The sequence below is a fragment of the Bacillus rossius genome, chromosome 1 (assembly GCF_032445375.1).
Source record: "Bacillus rossius redtenbacheri isolate Brsri chromosome 1, Brsri_v3, whole genome shotgun sequence".
Classification (NCBI taxonomy): Eukaryota; Metazoa; Arthropoda; class Insecta; order Phasmatodea; family Bacillidae; genus Bacillus; species Bacillus rossius.
In genome coordinates, this window is record NC_086330.1 from 48,692,582 (window position 1) to 48,709,701 (window position 17,120).

Sequence of the window (17,120 nt, forward strand, 5' to 3'; positions counted from 1 at the left end):
TGTTACTTTCCAAATTTTAAGGGCACAAAAGTTAAAAATGCACTTTCCTTATAAGGTTATGTAATACCTGGTTTTGTTTTGTGATTTTAAAAATGAATTTATCCCAGGCGTCAGCATCGGCCCAGGGTAACAGTCATCACCCTCCCACGATAATTTAGTGAGTTAACATACCTAGTTAAGAAAATTTAACTAAGGGACTTTAATTTGTTTTTGTTATTGAGCGACTAGCGACAGTGAATATGTGCCAAAAATTATCTGGACAGATGTAAGTTGTGATTAACGTGTTGATTTGAAAAATCATACTAAAACAAAAGACTGTGCAAATAAATTCTTTTATACAAAAATTATAGCAGAAAAACGACTATCAGAAGAATAACTAATCCTCAATGTTAGCAAACAACAAAATTAAAAACATAACTTCAAAGTCATTGCACATAAACTTTCCAGTGATTACCAAAATATGTGTCATGTTTGGTGCAAAGTTTACTCATTTTCACTTTTACGAGATTCAGTTTGTTTCTGATATAATCAGCAATTTCAAATTCTTGCAAAGAAGGTTCAAAGTGGGTTACAAAGAGAGTTTTCGTTTTATGGAATATTAGTTCTGCTACTGTTTTAAGTGTCATAATAATCTTAATTCCAACTTTAATTGTTTTTTTTTCTTCTTCAACGAATGAGTGTTTTAGGCTCTTGATTGTTGTTGAGTTTCTGATGATATGTGCGCTGAACCACAGTAAAACCTTGATCGTCAATGTTTTGTTTATTCTGAGAACTGATCACTACTACGTTGTATGTAGGTCAGCGGGTGAGTCTTGTCTCAAGATCTTGCCAAATGTTCATCCAAACCACTTTCACCTGATGATGTTGTACGTTCAAAACTTGAATTCCCTAAAGTTTGTTTCAGTGCTTGACTGAATAATTTATAATTTATTAGAACAGTTTTTCTCTTATTGATCCTGCTTGAGTTGGTTGTTTTTATGTTTTAGATCAGACATTTATGATCTAGAATCTAATAAAAAAAAGTCTTGAGGACAAAACTTCCAGAATTGAGTTTGTTGAGTCTTAGATATAGATATTTAAACACACTAATTAATTCATCCAATCTACATGAGTCTATCTTGAATTATTTTTTACTGTCAGACTCTAATGGACTGTATTTTTGGAGATCAGAACATGTACGTGGGTTGTTCTGAAACAGTTCTAAAATTATTTTATCACTTCTGATCAAGACCCCAGGAATTCAGGTTGTTTAATTAGTGATGCATCAATGTTGGTTGACATCCAGTACTTACATGACCAGAGATGACATAGGAGACTCAATATGCTAAGTTTATTTTTTATTTCCATAGTTTACTTTATATAAAATAAAAAATTTGAAATATGAATCCAAAGGCTCTTCAACAAAACTTTTTTAATCAAAGTTTATGCCAACAGTTAGCTGGGAAAAGGAACACCAAAAATTAACATATTAAAAAATCTGTTAAGAAACAATGTGAATTAAAAACTGGCAACACAATGGACAACCATGGTTTAGAGGTCTGATTAATGAATTAAGAGCTTAATTACAAAATTCTTTTAAAAAATAACAATTATAATAGGGTTCTTGAATGAAAATTAAATTCAATGACAATTAATCTATGTAGGTAAACAAGGAGAAAATGTGACCATACTACACACCTCTAAAATGACTTGTACCAAAATAAATGTTGATAGAGTACCACTAATATATGTACACAAAATAAAGCTACTTATTCATTTATAAAAATGTATAGTGCATTATAAAATACACAAGGATAAAAGTACCTCTTCAAAACTGCCTTCCATAGTTTTGTACTGCAATAACGTCATTGATCGCATTAGATCACCAACTAAAATGAAGTCACCCTTGGTTTTCAGGTACAGTGCAGTGATATTGTTAAAATGACTGCATTCTAATCGTAACTCCTTCTCTGCTGTCCATTCAAACAGACGTACCTACAAAAACACAACACACAACATTAAAGAAGGAAAGAAGAAACTATATATATCTTCAAAAATAATAAAAACAAATTACATACTGTAAAACTCGAAAGACTGATGATGTAATAACAGGTATACTACATTACATCTAATATGAACATACTTGAATTGTTGCTAAACATTTTCTCTCTGTCAAGAAGACATTTTTATAAGAAACTGATTGTCCTATCCTAATATATTTTCAGTTAAAACATTTCACTGATGCATTTATTTGTTGAACGGAAAGACAAACAGAAATTTTTTTCCAAAATATCCTAATTAGATTGCATGCACTATATATTAAACAGCAGTGGTATGTTACCGGTCAGTATAGTGGCAAATGCTGTACCTATTTATTTTACACACCTATACTTCTTTGTTTAAAGGGCAAACAACATATGGTTCTAGATCTTTTTATGGTCCACCTCATCTGGTACAGTGACTGGCATGCCACACGTCAGGATGGAATTCATAGTAGTGATGGATCGGTCCTGGCTCTTGGTTCTGCAGATTCTCAGTAAATTAACAGCCATTGAGAGAGCCTTAAATAACCTTTCAGCAGTGAAAATACAGCAGACTTCCCAGTGTTGAAAAATGTAACGCTGTGGGGGAACTTATATTCCCCCCTCCCCCACCCACCCCCCGCCAACACCAAACCCACACTCATACACACACACAAACACACACCTCTTTCTAACTTCCATTTCAGCATCTTGTGATGCATGCAGAAATCTTGGAAAATTTCTGTGGGGCCGACAGCGCCACTATGAGCAGTCTTACTCCCTCCCTCCCTTCAACCACATTATGAAAGATACCGCTGCCTAACAGCCAAGATGTGTCCAACGCAAACAAAAGAGTTCTTGGCGCAGAGATCCCAACTCTTTTTTGTCCCACTTTTCAATTAAGACACGGCTGATCATTTAAACTAAAATAAGGCCTGTGGAAAATAACAAGCTCAATATGTATATGTACTTTCGAAAATCTCAAAATTAAAAATTAACTACAGTGATTTTTAGTTGTCTACTACTCATGATCATGAACTGTAGGTGTTTGTTACCAATTCTTTAGCTCGTCACTTCTAACTGAATCAACAAATATGGTTGTATGACCTATTTTAACAGACTGTTGTTAACTTGAGGGTTACATCCTTTACCCATTATAATACACAACTTGCAATTGCTTTGGTGTGCTGCTACTACTGTTATAAGAATTTTTAGTAATTTTTTTTTTTAACTTCCTTAATCTCTTGTGAACAGATATTTTCATTTTTCCTAGCAATTTTCTATGTGCATAAATTAAATATTGATTAATATTTTTTTTTTTTTACCTAACCAAATTTATATTTCTAGATTTTAAAGCACCACAGGGTGTCGGTTGTGTGCTGCTGCAGTACCAAGTGAGACATTAAACACATGTGCTTCCTAGGGACTAAGTAACTTGTTTGAGGTGGAATAATGATACAGTGGGGCACTTAGAAGATATATTGAACAAATAAACACCTCATCTATCAAGAAATACTGTATATTTGATGTGACTGGTAATTGTGTGGGGGTTAACCTAGAACTGAGTACCTAGAACCTATTTTTAAGAACCAAAACCGAACCAAAAACTGGGAAAGAAATATCATTGACACATCACTAATTATTAGTGATAGACTTGTTCGATAAACAAGTATCCATCACAAGTTTTTGAACAACTGAGTATTTCTTTCGTAATTTTAAGAGGATTTTTTCCATCCAAGTGAACTTTACAAACATTAAAGAAGAACAGTAATATTTTAATAACTCAAACTTTAAAATTGTTCGACTCCTAAAAAAAGTAGCCATACAACACTTTAGAAATTACAAAAAAGACAAGAAAAATATGTGACAAAAACAGAACATAAAGAGAATAATATAACAGGCAATGAGTTCACTATGTTATTGTTATTTATGAAAATCATAATTTTATATACATTCTGCTTTTCACTAGTGGTGCACCGATGTGGATGCCGATGAATCGTAATCGGCGATTATGGGTACTTACCGATTAATCGTAATCGGCGATTATCTTAACGATTACTTTGCCGATTATTTATGTCCCGGCGTAATTAAGTAGGTTTCTACCGTGTAATATTTTGTTACACATTTTAGGACAAAATACGGTAATATTTGTATATATTACAAAATTCATCTAACTGCGTCATATCATAATTACAGATATTTCGTTACGTTTAATAAATCTCATTGCCTCAAACAATAAAAAATGCATTTTTCCTACACGTTTATTTACGTTTCGTCTTTTGTTTAGTGGCCTTGTACATTACCTATAGCCAGAGACGTAAAATAGATGACACGCAATCAAAATACCACAAACAGTTGCAGTGGATTCTATGACAATCAATCTTTTCAAGTCGTAGTAGCGGTTCAAAATCGTGGTCCCGATACCTTCTAGTTTTTATCACTGCGTTTTACAAACTCGTTATGGGCGTCTTTGGTAACATTATCCGTTTGTTATTTGTATGTGACGTGAAAAGTGAAAAAGTATTTATAATTTTATATATTCAGTCAACATAAATAAAATCACATGTGCTAGAATTGGTTTTTATTAATTTTTATATAATTATAGTGAGATGGCGAGTAGGGAGAAAAAATGTGAAGTGTGGAAACATTTTTCTATAAACTCAAGTGAACAAAATAAAGCAGCATGTTTACATTGTTAAACAGTAATTTCTTGATGCAACCTTATGTGATAGTCGATAATAATGCTAGTTTTCCGCAACAAAAACTTACCCATTGTAAATTACAATTATTAGACTGTAGTTCAAGTTGTTTACAATAACAAATATTTAAATAGAAGTTAATTTCCCCTTTCAATGACTTAATAGTGTATTTTATTTATTTTTATACTGTTATTATAACTGTATTCTCAATTTTACCTAATCTTGTTATTAAATTCACATGGGAATAAAAAATTTTGCGTGCATTATTACACTTAAAAAAATTTCTTCATTATAATCGGTAACTGAATCGGTATCTGCCGATTATTGCTCTCATAATCGGTAATCAAATCGGTAATCGGTAAAGTCATATCGGTGCACCACTACTTTTCACCTTCTTTGATCAAATTTGTTATAGCATTAGCAGGGCTTGTAACAGGTTAAAAGCTTTAAAAAAGTGGAAAAAGGGACTTTCTGATTAAAAAAAGTGACTTTTAGTGACTTGAGCAGATTTAGTATTTTAAAAATATATAATACTCCCTGAAACAAAAGTTTGTTAAAAAAAAAATAGAAAGGAGAAAGATCCACCCCAACCACCCCATATCTTTCTTCATTCTATTTTAAATTATTGTTTTTATTTATAACAAATGTAATAGTGAACACAGATAACAAATACAACAGTTCTAGGTTTTACAATTCTAACACAAAGTATAACAAAATATTAACTAAACAATTTATCAAAATTTAGTAAAACAGGCCACTGAAAAGTGTCTTTTGAAAGTATTTGTTTGAGACAATGTTCTACAAAAAATCAAAATAATTTTTTTTTTTATTTCCAAAGAATTTTCTACACTTTTAATAGTCTGTCTTCGCCTGTCAGCTTCTTCTTGCACTTTGGTAACAGAATTTTATTCAGCTAAACGTTTTTTAAGATGCTTCCATTTATTTTCAACCTGGTATGATTGTGAAACCATCAATCTCTTCAATTTTATCGACAATTTAATGCCAAATCTTGCGATTTGGCTTTTCGGCTGACATAAAATCAGATTCATGGTTTTTGTACTGAAAATATTTGTTGGAGCTAGTGTTTCACAAAAAAATCAGAAATTAATTTTGATTTCTTTCTTTCTATAGATTTTTCTACACATTTAACTGTGTGTCTTTGCTTATCAGCTTCTTCTTGCACTTTGGTAACTCCTTCTATCATAGCTTGTGCTAAAGCAGCTTCCTTCAGATTCTTGTTCCTTAATGCCTTCTTCAATCTTTCATTAGCTTCAGTTAGCAGTTTTGAAGCATTGTCAAGAGTATCATCTTGTTCTTTTCACATTTTTACAAGTGCTTCTTCATCTTTGGCGATAGATTTTCTCTTCACATCTAGCTTCTTCCTTTTTTCTTCTTCGGCTATCCTTCTTTCTTCATCATTATGTTTCTTCTTTTCTTCTTCTTCTTCCTGTCTACGTTTTTCTTCCAAGTAAGCATGGTAACTCTTATATGCAGACCTGCCAACATTCAAATTTAAAAATCATGAGGTCCTCGATAAAATTTTTTAGGCCCATAAATACAGGTTAGATATAAAAAACAACAAATGAGAATCTTTAAATTTAAGTGACATACCTGTACCTATGTTACATGGTCTCCGCTTCAAAATTTATTTCAACAAATTATAGGTTGCAGATTTAATTTAGTTGAACATAATTTAGCGCTGTCGTGTAGTGATCATGCAGGGCCGCAACTAAAAAAAGATGTAAAATAACATTCTGCTCGTTTAACACTATTATCACAGTTCACAGCAAAATTATTTTTTTTATTGGAAGCAATACACTTCACGTGTTAGTTCTGTTTTTTTTTGTAGCGATATGTTTCACAATGTCTCCTCTTCCACTATGCGAGATAGAAAAATCAGCACGGCACACGCTACAAAACGCAAAATTGCTTCCTTTACGTGACTCGAGTATTGATGGAAACTCTTTACTGTAAGCTTTCGTAAAACTTGTTTTGTAACTTTACAAACAAAATCTTGGAGCCCCGAAAAATCATGAGGAAACACTATTTTGGCGCGAGGGCGTGAGATGGACCTTAAAATCGTGAGCCTCACACCAAAATCGTGAGAGTTGGCAGGTCTGTATATGCTACACATCCCATGTTAAGAAGTTCATTGCTTATGGGAATCAAGTATAGCTTGTTGTCATATGTTGACAAAGTGCTTTTGACAGTCATCAGAGCATTCAATGTTCTTTCTGACATTTTAGCCCTGGCAGGTGTTAGGGCTCTACATGAAGATGAGAAGCTCCTTTCAGCATCTGCATTTCCATGTGACAATGAAAGTGCAGCTTTTACCACTTTTGTCACAGTTGGATATTTAGGGCTGCCATTGATGTCTCGTTTTTCCATAAACTGTAGCCAGTACAAATCAATACGCTTATTCTGTGACCCCTCCTCATCACGTTCAAGTTGCAGCAATTTCCACTCATCCAACAATACGTCTGTAGGCACCTCCCATGGCATTACTCGAGCAACTTCAACAATGCTGTGGCAGCTGTCTGTAGAAACTCTCTCATTTAGATGGAAACAGGCAAAACTCTTGAGCAATGGGGAGGACAGAGAAGACTTATTAATTAGATGTTTGACACTTTCAGTGTAATGCTTTTGAGCTAAGAAACAAAAAACTGTCCGAACTTTTTCTGTTACAGCCTGCAAAATTTTAGAGATTTCGTCACTAAACACCATTTCAGTCACAGGAAGTAAATGTTCTGAGCTAAGCAAACCCTCGTAGTTTTCAGGTTTAAATGTTCTGAGGGAATCTTGTTTGCATATTCTGCCAAGCAAAGTTCTCACTAGAGAATTCAGACTGTGACTCAACAGGTGTACTAGAGGCTCTTCCTTTTGGAAAAATTCTGTCACCTGGCTAAAAACAGCAGCACTAGAAATTACGAACATGACTTCAGCTTTTACTGCAGGTTTCTTCAGTAGCCTTACAACCTTGGTGTAGCTTGGTTTTGTTACTAAATCAGCTTTCTTTTTTGGGATGAAGTCAAGAAAATATTGTATCACAGCATCCCACTGTTCAAGCAATCTATCAGCTGCTGCTTGCAAAGTGAGCCACCTGCTACAGACATGTTTAATGAAATGATGTGATGGAATTTTCAAACTAGCTTGAACATTGCAGTAACTATCCCAGCGAGCCGGCCAGCCATGGAAAAAATGGTAAATTGCAAAAACAAGATCAGAGACATCATCTCCAAGTTGTTCGAGCCCTTTTAAAAATGCATTATGAACAATGTGGATATTACATGTTCCAACATCTATCAAAGGTTTTCTTCTACACAATAGAAGCTGATTATTTATGAGGCGGGCTACTGCTTTGTTGACATTTGGTCCATCTGAACCAAGCATAAGAAGGTTGGATAATGGAAGAATGGCATTGGTCATGGCATCACATATCTTGTCTGTTAAGATTGTAGCAGTGGCTGTAGTGATGTAAAAAGTTTCTAAGTGCTGGCAAACAATTCGTTTATGCTTCTTTGACCAATATCTAACACCAGTTTGCAATTCCTTTACTCCAGCAGCATTGGTAGTTTCATCGTAATACACAGTGAAAAAAGATCCCTCCATTTCTTGTATCTGAATCTTCTTAAAATATGGTGCCAACGCATCAGTTACGAGGTAGTGAGCTTTGTTGTTACCAAGAGAAAAGTCTTGTGGTACGGAGTCACCAAACATGATTTGAAATGTTTCTCGCAGTCCAATACAGGATGAAAATGAATAATCACTTGCTACACACTTCATACACCATATGAGTTCAGCAGCTGTAGTTCTGTCACGAGAATTGTACAACAGAATTGATGAACAAGGTGGAGATGATACAGGAGGTGACAATGTTGGCTTAGAGCACTGTTTGTCAGAAACACTGCAAGAACTAGCTTGGGGCAGAAGATGGAGTTGATTTGAGGCTAACTGTGTTTCAATCGCTTGCTTGTGTTTTACAATACCTGCATGCTGGGTAACTGCTTGAAATCCTTTGTTAATATTAATAGTCTTTTGACAAATCATACATAACAGTTCAGCATCATTTTCTTTTCGTCCCCATTGTCTCACTTTATAACCTTGACTATCGTCTCTTTCTAACCATGTTTCATGAAATTTACACTTCCCCATGCTTCACACTAAACTGTAACACAAGAGTAATAAAACAAACATAAATAACAACTTCTCTGTTAAAAAATGCTAAAAAGAGACAGTTCAATTTTTAGCAAATAGCCACAGATATGCACTGTAATAATTAAAAGTACTATGAAAAAATAAAATAAAATGGAAACAAACACTTAGAATTAGAATACACATAAAATAAAAAACTTAAAATATCTGAAACTAAAACATAAACTAACCCAAAACACTGAAAACAAATAAAAATATTTGAAGATATTACACATAAGAGAAAACATGCAACAGTCAATGGTACTGAAATATTCTGAGATCCTATGATACTCTCCTGCAAGAAAATGCAACAAGCTGGGTGAAAACAGCTTGGAGCATGAAATGTGCCCCTCACAATACGTTCATTGGGACAAGATTCAGTTTAACACTCGAATGCTAGTAGTTTTATTTAATTTTAATGTAAATATTATCACAATTTATGTACAATGATGATGTTTTTGTGAAAAATAGTGACAAAAAGTGACCAAATTTGAAAAAAGTGACCAACCACAAAAAAAGTTAAAAAAAGTGAAAAAAGTGACTTGTTACAAGCCCTGCATTAGTGAATTAAAACATGGAATGTTAATTTGGTCTAGTTTTTATGAGGCAGAAGCACAAAGTATTTCCTTTCTCCTTTTGGAAGAAAACTTTCCCAATATCTGCACTGCCTAAATCAAAAAGTTAATGTTACAAATTCAAGGAATATACTCATTAATAGATGTGGAAAACTGAGGGGCAATTACAGGAAAAGGAAAGAAATAATAACATAGGGAAGTAAAAATCTACTAAAATATATTATCATTCCCACTTACAAAAGGGAGGAATTTGAATTGAAAGCAAACAGTGGGCAAAGTGGTTTTACCCCCACCCCCCTCAAATGAAAAATTAAATTCTGCATACACTCCTGCATAAACATTACTTTCAATGGAAGGACAAGGTACTCAGGAGAAGACAAGTGGTACAAGTAGTACAAAACTTAAACAAAAAAATTGTACAAATACATACAGTACTATTGATGCTAGCCAGAAGCCTTCCGTTGAACTCGACGAGGGAGTAGCACGCCCCTTTAATCTCCTTCTCCGCGATTTGCTGCAACTTGTTGTCGTGATAGTGGAAGATGAGAATCCGACCTTGCTTGGATTCACTCTCCTCCGGATTCACCAGAGCTGTGCCTACTACGTAGTAGGTGTTTGGGTCATCACCCAGCTTGGTTGAGACCAAACTCAGCCCGTACTCACACTGCATCAGCTGATGTGCATGAAGAACTGAAACCAATCACACAAGTCAGATCAACCAGCTGTTACAGAGTACAAAAACCTTGCAAAAAGAGGCTACCATCTTGTCACATGCTAATGGCTAAGTGAAAATGTTATTTTTATTTGCTTATAAAAATTACTGTGAGTGCTAAATTTTTAATGAATGCCACAGTTTTATCAGTGAAGTGTTTAACATAACATTTTATCAGTGATACATTTTTTTTTAGAAGTTAAACAGTAACTTAAGTCAATAACCTATAATTAGGGACCCCAAAAAATAGTGAACCACAAAATTAGTGAAAATTACGAAAAAAGACAGTTATTAAAGTTACTTGCAAAATTTAAACACTTTTGTGGAAACAAAGTTTGGCACAAAATACAGCTGTTTCCAAGAGTTAATCGATGCCATTTCTGAAAAAATAATACCATGCATTATCATACATTTGTCTAACATAGAAAACCAATTTAAAAAATGAAGTATTTCAATATCTTGAACAAATCAATTTTTTCTACTATACAGCACCAATTAATATAATTTATGAATACCTCAAAAGTGATGCTTTGCTCTTTGTATCTTCAATATCTTTGTTTATTTAGAGTAAAAGCAGGATGACTTTGCTTTTTAAAAGTAAAATACTACACATTTTATTTTCATACATGGTTTTACGTACTTTACGCGAGACAAAAAATGCAATCTTTTTCAAGTGGTGAAAAACTTTATTTTTATGAAATTTCAGAAAAAATTAAAAATAATACAGAAATAAATAAAATTCTTATTTGCTTAAACTTAAAGTTTTCATAATCTTATAGTTGAAGTCAAGAAATCATAATGGTATGAAAAAACACTGTACAATGTGTTTTGCATATGTTTTGGCCTGTCTCTTTGCTTTTGTTAACTTAATGTGTGAAGCTTCGGGAAGTTAAATAGAAGATAAATTTTCTTTGCTTTAAAGAAGATTAAAAACTTTAAAAGATTCTGAAGACTTATTTGTTAGATATGTTAAAATCTGGATTTAATGCTGTTGTATGGGGCCATAAACAACATACATTGTGTCGTATAACTGCAGGTTTTTATGAGAACTCAGCCATTAAAAATGGATTAGAACTGCCAGCACAGTTAACAGAGGGAGGGAGCCAGGCAGTTGGTTAGATTGTTAAATGGTACCAACATGTTCTAATTCAGTGTCCAGTATGCAGGATGCTGACTAACACCTTATTCATGCACAGTTGTATGAACAGATTTTTCTTAATGCAGAAAATATTTAAAGTGATCTTCAAATTTGTCTTTAGCGATTTAAACCTCTATCTTTGACTCTTCGATTCAAATTGAAATGACGGTCTTTGCACATTGCTAGTTGTTATTAAAACATTTAGAAATGTAAACACTGTGAAAGTTCTGCCTTGGTTACATCAAATGATAGTTGGTTAACTGCTTTATTTAATGCCTATCATCTATCATGCATCTTAATGATTTAGTTTTTTGGTTGAAGCTCATGAAAGTTATAGAAATGCTCACATGCAATTCTGAAGAAGAGCATCATTTCTGGAGTGGGAAGGACCAATATTTTTTATATTTAATTTCCTAAAATGTTTTCCAAACATTCTCTAAATTTTTTAATAGTTTACCATTTTAAGAAATGGTTAGGATATATATATATATTATAACAGTTCGTTATATATAAAAAAAAGATGTTAAAGCACCAATTGTAGTTTTTGTTTTATTTTTCAAAATAGAATGCTGCACAGACTAATCCAATCACTTTCAAATTTTTTCTCTCTCATTCAACACGTACATCCGCCTGTCGAGAATTGCTCGCAGCTCGGGCGTTGAGAATTAACGAAAAATAACGTAGCTTAAGCCCTTCAGTAACATTTTACTGTAAGTACACGAAATTAGTGTGGCCTCAAACACGGCCGCAACCAGCGAAAACGAATTTTGCCATGAGCCGGACGCCGACGTCGGCAGCCGCAATTTCTAGTTAAAAGTGTCCAAAACTTTCCAAAACAACAAATATTTAATTTACTCTCTTCGGCATGGCTCTATCTACCGACGTTAAATTTATCCTCCTCAAAATTCCTACATACTTGGTGAGAAGCCACCGAACGCGCCCTCCTGGTGCAGCGATCGACAGACGACTGGTGAAGTCATGCCACCTTCTTAATCACGCAAGAAGAAGTCACATGACCTCACCGACCAATCGCACACAATTCAAATCACAAGCCAATAACAGTAAACAACATAAGCACTGAAAACCATTTTCCATACATATAGACAGGGACTTCCCATTCTCCGTCCCTTCTTAATTCTATCAAAATCGTCTGACCTTGGTTTCCCACGCTCCGAAGAGATATTGTGTCAGTCTCTCTCTTGGTGGGGAAGCACCGTTTCTATCTCACTCGCACTCATAGGTCCCATATACCTGTCTCTTTCTAATACATCCCACACCAAGTCCATTGTTCTAGAACATTATGTAACAGCCCGTTTTGAATAAAAACGTAACATATCAGATCACTATAGTACCATATTAAAATCAAAATAAATATTGTAGAAAACATTCATACACAGTGTTAGACAAATATAATTAGTAAACAAAGTTTAAAATCTTTCTTGAAAACCCTAAATAAGTGATTATCAGACAATTATGTAACATATTAATGAAAGTTAAAAACAGCAATCCTAATACAAATTACTTGACAAATTTAAACTTATTTAGAAAAAATCTGAAAAAGTAGGCCAAAACAGTTAAAAATCCAGTACGACTTATTTGTGAACAATTACATAAAAAATAGTAATGATTTAAAATGTCTGTTAAAATACAAAGTACATTCTTAAAACACACAGAAAGAGCAAATATCAACCCTAAAATACATAAAAACGGTAAAATATTCTTAGCGAGACTTTTTAAGAAATGTAAACACCCAACAACCATCGTTTACAAAACATATTAATAATGATAAATACACATTAACGTCTAACTATATTATCTCAAAATATAAACACAGCTTAAAGCATAGACTTATTAAGAAATATTTACATGCATGAAAAGAGTTTAAAAGAAAAATATTTAGCTAGGAGGGCAGGGGCCTTGCAACATTACAATATATATATATATATATGTGTGTTACAAATACTGTGATTAAGTAAAGATTATTGGTTAGGTTAGGTTATCTTCATTAAAAATATCAAATTAATAAAAATACTGTAAATTAGTTTTGAATTATCAATTTAAAATGTAACTAGGTAACTTTACCTAACCAAGCATTCAAACCATTTCATAATATTTTATATGTAGCAACCTAACGAACTGTTCACACAATTTCACAGTACTTTTAATATATCTAACCTAACAATTAGTTGAAAACAGAAAACTCATTCCAATATCAAAATGCTCTCCTAGAGAAAAAATGTACCAGGAAGATTTTTTTTTTTTTTTTTTTTTTTTTTAAAAGAAAGATTTAAATAGCAAACCTTCAAAAGTATGCTGGTCTATCACCAAGAGGTTGTGAACCTCCACTTCTGTGCCGAATTCAGTGCCTGGATTTATACCCAGAGCGCCAGGTTTGACGAGAGACAAAGAGCTCATGTTGTTCGACGACGTGATGCTCTGCGACATTGTGGATGCACTCGATCTTACTGGGATGAGCCCAGTGGGATCTTGTGTATCTATACGCATCGTCAACACTCCGAAAGTCTGGAAACCAATAAAAAAAGAAACAAACTAATTTCATATAGGAGAAAAAATAACACCAACAAAAATTATATACAAAAACTCTACTGAAAAACGAAAAAGGAAAAAGAATAAACAGAGCATATCAATGATGTGGTACTCTTCATAAAAAAGAAATGTATAGCAAATTGACCATACAAATCTGGTCAATTTCATATACATCTACTTTTTTTCTAAATAAATACATGAGATATGCAATGGAGTTATGCTAAATATGTTTAACTTTTACAATTTTTTAGTATGCCCAAAAATTAACATGGTAAATCAAGCAACTTGGGTGTCAGGCGCATAAAAATGATCATGAATCCAATAATAATCATTAATCAATTACTTTACAGTAAACTGCAGTTAGTGATTGAGCAACAGATTTTAATCATTCAAAAGCCAAACAAACTACGCACATACCGAGAATCATAACTGAGAAAAAAATGGTTTCATAACAAACATTCTTATTATCAGTACAATTTCAAATATCAAATACAGCAAACAACAGAATAATGGATCTTACTTCAAAAATTACGAGTACAATTCATTTTAAAATTAGGTCATTTACTTTAAACCACTTCTAAAATATGTATACATGAATTATTGAAAGAATTTGTTTTGCAAACAAAAATTTAAATTAATTATATATTAATCATACAAATTATTAATGCTACAATTTTTCATCATCACAACATATATGACAGGTCATTTATTTGGATTTACAACAAGTGGCTGTTTGATTATAAATATAACTTTCAATACAGCTTTTCTCCCCTTCTGTAATAAACAGGATGCCATCAGATTACTCTGCAAAATTTTAAGTGTAAAACAAACACACACATAAATCCTTATGCCACACAAAACTGAGAAAATGATGAACATGAGAGGTTAAATATACTCTATGCTTGAAAAATACATGTATTAATTTTTTTTGGTAAATATTTTTAAGCTAATGCCTCACTCCCCTATCATTTCAGTCGCATATATTAGAGTAAGCCTTGCACCAAACCTTTTGTAAAAATAATTTAAAACCATATTTTTAAGTTTGTTTTACCTGTTTATTACAGACATATATACATAGTCTTTAATATTTTCTATAAAACAAGAAGTATTCTTTGCACCGGTACCAACGTCTGCCAGTTATTCTACAGGGGCAACCCCCCCCCCCCCTCCACCCTAAAAAAATTTTGAGATAAAGAAAACTGTAGAGAGAACAAATTAGCTATTTCATAACTTAAATATTTATTTTTAAAGATGTCAGAAATGTGCTAAAAGATCAATTTTAGGGGCTATTATTTTTCAACATTTTCAGTTTCCAAGTTAGCTAAACTGGGAGGTATTCTATTTATCACCCAGTATCCTCCAGTCATCCGGCCCTCCCAAGATTCAAAGCTGTGTCCACCCCTGAACTAGAGTTCTATTATATCACTATTTCCAGTAACATATATTATGTAAATTCTTATTACACATCCCATAGTTATCAAGCAGAAAATATTATCGCTATACATAAACTACAAATAATTAAATGTTTTTATCATTATCTGAGAAAAAAAAAGCATCACCAATGATAAATGACTCCTGACCAATGCTGATCTGTTTACTGTAGTGAAGAATCATTAATTTCTCAGCCACAAAATACCAATACTAATGCTTTTTTTAAAAATAAAGAGTATAAAATAATTAAATGGGAAAATTGCTCAATAAGTGCAAGCACAAAACTGTCACCTTTCAAATAAAACGTTTAATCTAATACCACAGTCACTTAAAAAACAAATAATTTTCTTTTCATTCAGTCACATATTCGTCTTTTCCTGAAAATGTACTTTCATCCAACAGCGCAATTATGTTTTTCAAGCTTTTAAAATTATTTTTATCATCAAAAAACATCTTTCTCACACATCCACACACTCACAAACCAACATGTGTTCATCTCCGTCCTGTCCAATACGCATCATCAGGTTACCCAACCTTGGAGCTAGGAATGCAGCTTTGCCACGCCATTTTGTCAGGTTTGGAATAAGCCTCTCACAGTGTTTTTCAACATACATTTTACGAAAAGAACATGCCAACCACATTTCAGCAAATAAAGTAATATACCTGTGAAGTTTCTTGGTACGCTATCCTCCGCGGGGACTCTCCCAGGGGAACTGTGCGAATGTGCAGCTTCTGGATCTCATCGATAGTGCCGATAGTGACCGAACTGTCTGTGGCAAGGGCTAAGCTGTCAACAGAGACCCCATAACAGCATGCACTGCAGGTAGCACTTCAAACATGCTGAAATCATTCAGTTAAGTTCTTTACTAACAAGACTTACAAAATTAATATTTACAAATTGGATATCACGTAGTGCATTGTTAAGTATCACAACAGCAGAAAAATTATCAATACAAAATTTTCATAATTGGAAATAGCTAAGTAGCAATTATGACAAAATAACATCAAAATGTTAAAAGTATAAACAGTTTTCTTAAACCAACACCAGAAAGATGAGAAGAAACCACCATATTACCTAACAACTGTTAACTATGTAAAACTAAAGGGACATATTCATAAAAAAAAAGTTATTAATTTTTTTATACATTCATACTTAATTAAAAAAAAATATAAATTTACACATTTTAAAGTATGTCACAAATTCTAAATTACAAGAAAAAAATATGTTAAATAAATTTTAATTGCAATTCTTTCCATATTCTTCTTCTTATATGTATATAAAAATTAATGTTTGTGTGTTCGTCTTCTATGCGCTCACACATTGTTCATACGATTGAGTTGAAACTTGGCACACTTGACCTTCGAAACAAGGGGAAGGTCACTGTCTAGGTGAGATTTCAATAAAACAACACCTTAAAGTAGAATTTAATTACTCTTGGTGAAATTTCGCCATTCCATCGTCATAGTACAGACTAACGACGAAAGAATGCGGGCTATTAAATGTAGTTCACTCAGCACTAGACAGAGCGTGTGCGTTGCATGCAATTGGCAAGCTATCAATATTGATATTGAACTATGCAAGCACACACTATAGTGTAATCAACTAAACTAAATATGAATGTGCTACAGATAAAGACTATAACATTAGAAACATCTTTGAAAGAAACTTTATACATTGTAAACTTCGTATTTCTGTTAATTAAATAAGTAACCGGTAATATCCTAACAAATAATGGTTTTTAACTTTAAATACACTGGAAAGAAAATAACGTATATCTCAGTGTTGGCAGGAACGAAACCTTTTACCATATTGGACGGGAAATCATT

General features: G+C 33.0%; 1 protein-coding gene across 1 annotated transcript in view; it reads right to left on the reverse strand.

Annotated features, from left to right (window-relative positions):
• Positions 1–17,120, reverse strand: part of LOC134535693 (DNA damage-binding protein 1) — a 110,120-nt gene that overhangs the window by 19,673 nt on the left and 73,327 nt on the right. The window contains exons 14-17 of the mRNA XM_063374891.1: positions 15,957–16,080; positions 13,616–13,838; positions 9,896–10,155; positions 1,804–1,974 (exon numbers count right to left, since the gene is read on the reverse strand). Of these exons, the coding sequence (XP_063230961.1) occupies positions 1,804–1,974; positions 9,896–10,155; positions 13,616–13,838; positions 15,957–16,080 (778 nt within the window). The remainder of the gene's footprint in view (positions 1–1,803; positions 1,975–9,895; positions 10,156–13,615; positions 13,839–15,956; positions 16,081–17,120) is intronic.